The sequence below is a fragment of the Netta rufina genome (assembly GCF_964035555.1).
Source record: "Netta rufina genome assembly, chromosome: 16".
Lineage (NCBI taxonomy): Eukaryota > Metazoa > Chordata > Aves > Anseriformes > Anatidae > Netta > Netta rufina.
The window spans coordinates 7,083,052-7,090,000 of record NC_140140.1 but is presented as its reverse complement, the minus strand read 5'-3'; the positions used below and the strand labels follow the sequence as shown (position 1 = coordinate 7,090,000).

Below are 6,949 nucleotides of genomic sequence, written 5' to 3'. Positions count from 1 at the left end.
CAAAAAAAGAGACTTATTTTTCAATGAAATCAAAGCTAGATCTGGCCAAGATGATAAAACCGTTTATGAATACTTATTCAATCAGAGGCGGAAGAGAAGAGCTCCTTTAGCAACACGTCAGGGGAAGAGGCCCAGTAAGAATCCGAAGGCAAGGTGTAGCAGAAAAGCTCTCCATGTGAATTTTAAGGATATGGGCTGGGATGACTGGATAATAGCCCCCCTAGAATACGAAGCGTATCACTGCGAAGGTCTTTGTGAATTCCCCCTTCGATCCCATCTGGAGCCCACCAATCACGCAGTTATCCAAACTTTAATGAACTCAATGGACCCTGAATCAACGCCCCCAACTTGCTGTGTCCCAACCAGGCTGAGTCCTATCAGCATTCTTTTCATTGACTCTGCAAACAATGTGGTCTACAAGCAGTATGAGGACATGGTAGTGGAGTCGTGTGGCTGTAGGTAGCAGAACAGTTGCTCAAGTGAATACGTTATGACACAGGTTATATGACACACCAAAGGTTATATGACACACCAAATGTAACCTCTGCTCAAACAAGGCTAACTTAATTTCTTACCTCTAGGGTACATATGTTTACAAAGATGTAGCAACAAATCCAGTGATTCTGTATATCTCTCCTCCATGGGCGTATTTTAGAATATTTGGATGCTATCATGCCGCCCAATATAAAGACTTGTTTTGGCAACACAGGACTGGTTCTTACTAAAGTTTGTGTCAGAGAAGATGAGACCTTTGTGCCTCTATATCACCTGCTTTTACCCTGGAGGCAGTGTGTAAAGATGGTATCAGTGAGCTGTGGATATGATGTTTGCTCTTTTGAACAATGTTCTAGATGCTGAATTTACGTCCCATGTGCATTATCCATTAAGAAACGTAAGAAAAAAGTACTGATATCTAAAAGAGAAGGTTGGCGTTCTGGCATGCTCCCATCTTGGTGTAAATAGTTATGCTGTAATATGATTTCTTTCTGATTAGCTCTTGAAACCATGCATATATAAAATGAAATAATTAAATATAATATGCTGATCTAGATTTAAGTTGTACATGGAGATAGGTGAAGCAAGAGGTGTTTGTTTCCATGTAAGTTTTCCTCCAAGCTACATATCTTTCTTAAGTATCCACCTTTCCATTATTATGTAGCAAGATATATTACTCTGTATAAGGCCCACGTTGTTCTCAAATGCTCATAGTAAAAGTGTTCAATTATGGCATAAGATGTAATAAATTATTGACACAGTGCTATATTTTGTCCAGCTGTCCAACTCTGCATAATTATAATGCTGTTAAGAATTTGTTTTAATGTTTTTATACAATAAATGCAAGTGAAAGGGATTTTTCAGTACAGCAGAATACTAGTGGTGTGCGTAACATGTTCACGTATTTTGGTTGCCTCTAACTGCTGCTGCGGAAAGAGACTGTGGAAACATGGGAAGAACAACCTGAAAATGTGTCATGTTTTGATCTAGTGTGGAATGACGCTATCACTTGATGTATCTCGTGCAAGAATGCATCATGCAGTTGATTGCAAAAGAGCTCTGTTATCCTTTTATTCAACCCTCCAATGACTGTGTTTGCATATCTCCTATATCTATTCTAGACCTGGATTATAAATTTATTATGGGATTATTCTTTATATGTTTCCATCTACAAAATCAGATGCCAGACATTTGACCGTAGAAGGATCAGACAGGTCATGAGAACCATCAGAAATGATTGAAGTCTGCCCTGCACATCATCACTGGCATTGGCAGTGGCAGGGAGGTGAATATGGCCCCTGAGGTCATCCTGCATTGACCCCAGACTGAACAATGTCTAACTCACACTAGCAGCAAACTGTCCTAAGCACCCAGTCAATAGCCATAGAGAAATAGTAGCAAAAAGTTCTGCCCTTCCTCCTGCTCTCTCTAGGCTTCTGAGCCTGTAACCAGCTCAAAATACCTGGTTCCAGACATGTGGAACCAGGTATGCTCCCCTGGGCATACAGGCCAGTCATGTGCCACAGCCTACAGCAGGGTGATACAGAAAAAAAGCGCTGCGGGAAGCATTCGTATGTGCAATCTCTTTGCAGTAGTTTAGCACGGTGATTTCTGCCTGCAGGACTGGATATTACTCAGCCCAGGCTATTCAATAACACACCATGAGGTGGGTCAGAATGCTGGAGGGAGAATGACTAAACATCAAGGTAATATGCATTTCAAATGATGAGTGCTTGAAGCTGCTCAGTAACATGTGCATGAGAAATTCTGTCATACATATCTGGTTTGTGGCTCATGGCTGTCCCTAGGGCTCCCGGGGTGAACGCTTCCCAGGTCCTGGTCTTCTTCTCCCAGCTGAATCTCAGACCAGGACAACGGCTTCTGGCCCAGCCCTGACTGCCAATCTACTAGCTTTCAAGTTATCGTATGAATTGCAAAACCAGGAGTTTTAATCATAAGCTTTACTACAAGCTTATCTTGACATGTTTTACCATTGTCACAGTAGAAGAGAAAACTTTCTCTTGCCCAGTCCTGAATCAAGAGGGTGTTTCATACTCTTTTTTTGCCTATTCTACTCAAGCATTTCTCTTCTTTCTGCTGCCTGTTTCCTGGGTAACTAGCCTGCAGCTTTTCAGGCTCCTTTCTCTAGCACTGAGCACAGCTGCCTTCTGGAGAGGTTGGTTAGATGACCATGAGAAAGGGTTGTCTTCTTCCTCCTTGGTGTGAGAGTACTGCTCCCCATGCGGGTGTCTGTTTGCAAGTTCCTAGTGAAAGCCCTGTTCCCGCATATGATGGACACAGCTGTGCTATTCAGTCTATTAACAGCACAGGTGCATCCCTTCCTGGCTCAGGGCAATCGGTTTAAAATAGCAAATACTGCCTATGTAAATTTACTTGAAGCAAACCTAAGAGACAAGTTAACACTTGGAATTGTAGCTAAGCACCACCTTTCTAAAAGGCACTTTGCTTCAGTTCCAGCTGGATTCATGAGATGCAGCTTCCTTTGAAGGAAGGTAGCATTTGTGTTATTCATGACACACAATAGTTCGGAAATCTGAGGAGGAAAATTGCTTGACATTTCAGGCTGCAGAGTTGTTGGTCAACCTGATGATCCTGGTGAGGCTGGCCATGATAAAGCATTTTAGAAACCTACTTATCACTTAGTATCACTTGTTCCCTGCCTTTATATGAATTTCTCAATACATTAATAGAACAAGAGAAAGATTCAGATACGTGGTAATGAAGTTGAGTGTGTCAGCATCTAAATGGAAAACAAAACAAAACAAAAAACTAAGATTTTACAATTATCCCAAAGCAAACAGTACGAACCAAAGAATAATTAAAACAAACACAAATGTGTAAAGGCCTAAAAAAGTGTCCTTTGGTACTGATTCAAAAACCAAAATTCTGGTAAGCAGTAGTTATATTTTGAAAGGACAAACCAACCAACCAAACAAAAACTAATTGATTTTTAATACCATTTTAAACGAATTTGAAACTACAGAAAATTAAATACTATAATTAGAAAGGATTATTACCACATCAAAATTGCCAGATTTTGGGTTTGCTCCAGACAGAAGTAATTTCAACCTGAGTGTTTGGACCAGGTGGTGACCCAACATCCACCTTGCTCAGCTGTTAGCTCAGGTGACCTCCAGAAGGGGAAGTCCTGTCAAGTTTGGTCCAGCTCAAAGTGAGGAGTTTGTAACAGTGGGCTTGGTAGACAGCAGGATGAAGACAGTTATTTTCACTTTTATCTCTTAAATTGAGTATTGGCATATAATGCTGTTTGTTGTGATACCCAGAGTATCCTTTTGCATTTACAGTACTGAAAATGTTTGATAACTCCAGGAATTCTGGTTTGATGCTATTTTATTCTGGAGTGGTCTACTAACTTTCACCATGGTATAATCATACGCTAGCCTATCAGTGCTTTATCACTGTATTGTTTGAGCCACTGGGATCATCTGGTACAGACTTCTGTCTCTGTAATTAATCATAAAACACTGAATGATTATAATTACATAAATATACAGTGTTGAAAGGACCGAACTGTTTCACTGCTCTTCTCAAAGAAGTTTCTGTTATTCTTAAATCACATGAAATTTCAACAGCAACGTAAAGAGGCACCTACAGTGAGCTGTCCTTTATGTATCTATACATATATATATATATATGTATAATCTGAATTCCATGTATATATTCATTTTCTGTTCACAAACCATTTCAAATCTTGTCAAGTTTTCACATGGGAATAATCTGAGTTATCTGGAGTGAGACCAGAAACTTGTATTGAAACTTCACAAGCCATGTGAAGGTGGCTATTACACGTTTTCATTATCACAGACAAGCCTAGAAGTACAACCCAGCTGGACTTGTTCAGACCTCATGGCTCTCTGAAAGCAGACATCCAGGGACTGGGCACTGCCTGGGACAGACACACAGCAAAGAAACTGGAAAGAAACAGAGGAACTTGGAATTGCACAAGTTTGGTCCTGCTTTCTTTAGCATGGTCATTATACAATGTGCAAAGATAGACACCCTAAATTGTTGTTACGGTTTTCTTCCCATGGGTGAGTTGGTGTTAGCAACTGTATGGTAGAAATGCACAGAAACCTGATCTGTAAAGTAATACAGGTTAAAAGTTCAGCTTTCCACCTTTATGATGGCAGGTTTCACTCTCTCACTGAGAATGCCTCATTTATATTTACTTTTTAGGGTCATTATCTGTCCCATGAGAGTCTTTGTGAAGGTCCAAATTTCAAATAAACAGTACACTATAAGACAGGTATGTGTGGATAATTTTTGTTGTATTTGGCTAAAATATGGGTACTAAGCTGAATAGGTAAACATAAAAGTATGCCATTTAAAACAATGCATTCCCATTAGTGTTTGAATATGTGCCTAAACTCCATGTACACTTTTACATGGTTATGTCATTTCCTGTGTAAAATGTGCTTGTTTATACAGCAGCCATATGAAAGATGCAGTAACCCGCTATGTGGGCTATTTGAAGCTTTCTTTAAGAAACATAAAAACCCCTTGACCCTTGTATAATAAAAGGTGTTAAAAGATACTGCTTTTATAACATCTTAGCCAAGACTAATAAGAATGTACAAAGCAAACAATTTTTTTTTACTTCATAGTCCTGGACAATCATGTGTTATTTTATGAATTTACTATTGCTGTTGGGTAGTAAAGTGATATTTAAAAATAAAATTGCACAAGCTTTCATTGCTTCTCAACAAATTTAATAAAGAAGGAAATCTCAACATTTTTTGAAAAACAATAAATACAGTGCAATAAATATACTTTGCTGACTGCTCAGAATAATCCATTTATTGTCATCTCAAGTTTTCTGATGTCCTTATTTTGCTTTTTTTTTTTTTTTTTTCCCCCTGCAGAATTAGTTTCAATTTTCTGCAATGATTAGGTTAGCTGAAGTAATGCAGCTGGATTCTGTTTTCCCTGGTATCATTTTGAAGGGCACAGCTGTCAAGAGAAATGACTCTGTTAGTGGTAATCAATTGGCTGACTCTCTGCTAGGGGACACGAAATGTCTTTTTTTTGCTTGTTTTCTCTAGGAGTCTGCTCACTATAATATCTTGTGCCAGGCTTTGCCATTCAGGAATCAGTGCTGAGCAGACTCTGCCCATTGTAGTGCCAGAGAAATGCCATTACAATGAGTGTTATGCTTCAGTATATTCAGAAAGTGTCTGCTTGTTTTTGACATGATGCCACTTATTATTGGAATAAAGTTAGGAACAACTATTTTTGAAATTGATAAAATCAGCCACATTTCATTTTTGCTTGTGCAAATGGCTTCAAAACATTGATCATTCTCCAGAAATACTGAAAGAGAAACACAACTTGGGTCCTCCACAGGATTAGACAAGGGAGTCTGTATCTTCATAGGAACAATCTTTTCTGTGAAGGTGCAATAAGACTCATAAATTTTAGATGGTAAAGAAGTCCTTAGCTCATATTGTTAGTGATCAGATTACAGGAGCCCAGAGAGAGGAGAGAAAAGGCTAATGGCTGTGTGGGGAGAATTGCATGCCACAGGAGGTGCTCCAAAGAAACACCCAAGGGAATGTGGCTTGTGAGGAAGGAGTTGGGGAGAACTGGCTTTTGGGGGAAGGCAGCACTTGCAGAGTGGTGAATGACTAGAGTAGCTGAGGACTGGCTGATAGATGGAAAATAAAGATGGACTGAATACAGGATCATGGAGTGAATGCATACCCAAATGGAACAAGAGCTGGGTTGCAGTGCTGCTGGTGGAAATAGGAAGGTCCACAAGCCAAACAGTGAAACAAAATTTTATTTTATTTTATTTTATTTTATTTTATTTTATTTTATTTTATTTTATTTTATTTTATTTTATTTTATTTTATTTTATTTTATTTTATTTTATTTTATTTTTCCCCTGAGGGCTTAGTGTGAGTAATTCTTTCTTCTTTCCACTTGCCACTGGCTTTCAGGACTTTGCTCAGAGATTTGGTCCAGAAGCTGCTGAAGACTTAAAGCGGGAGGAAGCTGCTGAAACCCAGCAAAGTCAAATGGCTTCTGCCAGTGGCCCTGTGCAGCCAGAAGCATCGGTAGCTTTAGCATGAGTACCGACTGTGGCCATGTGTGCTGCTGGGGGAGGTCCAAAGTAACAGAGTCGAGAAACCCGAGTGTGAATGATGAGGCACTTTCATTTATGAGGTTTTTCACATGGATCATGAGTCTCACTGATGGGCTGCAGGCAGGCAGGCTGTCTTCTCTAAGCCATGTGCAGCTTTAAGGTTAAAAAGACTGAGCGTGCAGCTCTGGATGGTTACCTCAAATGTCTTAACTTCGGCCTTTGTGTGTTTTTCACAACAGCCCTTGGCTTCATCTTATTCAGAGCACTAAAGCAAGTGGCTTTCCTGAGAGTCCAAGGGGAGACACTGGTTCCAGAGGAGGGAACGGA

The 6,949-nt window shown here is 39.7% G+C and overlaps 1 protein-coding gene across 1 annotated transcript in view; it reads left to right on the top strand.

Moving 5' to 3' along the window:
- Positions 1-463, top strand: part of GDF5 (growth differentiation factor 5) — a gene marked incomplete at both ends in the record, with an annotated part of 3,147 nt that extends 2,684 nt beyond the window's left edge. Inside the window, one exon of the mRNA XM_084296536.1 lies at positions 1-463. This exon is cut by the window's left edge and continues 406 nt beyond it. Within this exon, the coding sequence (XP_084152662.1) occupies positions 1-463 (463 nt within the window).
- Between the last annotated feature and the right edge of the window lie 6,486 nt (positions 464-6,949).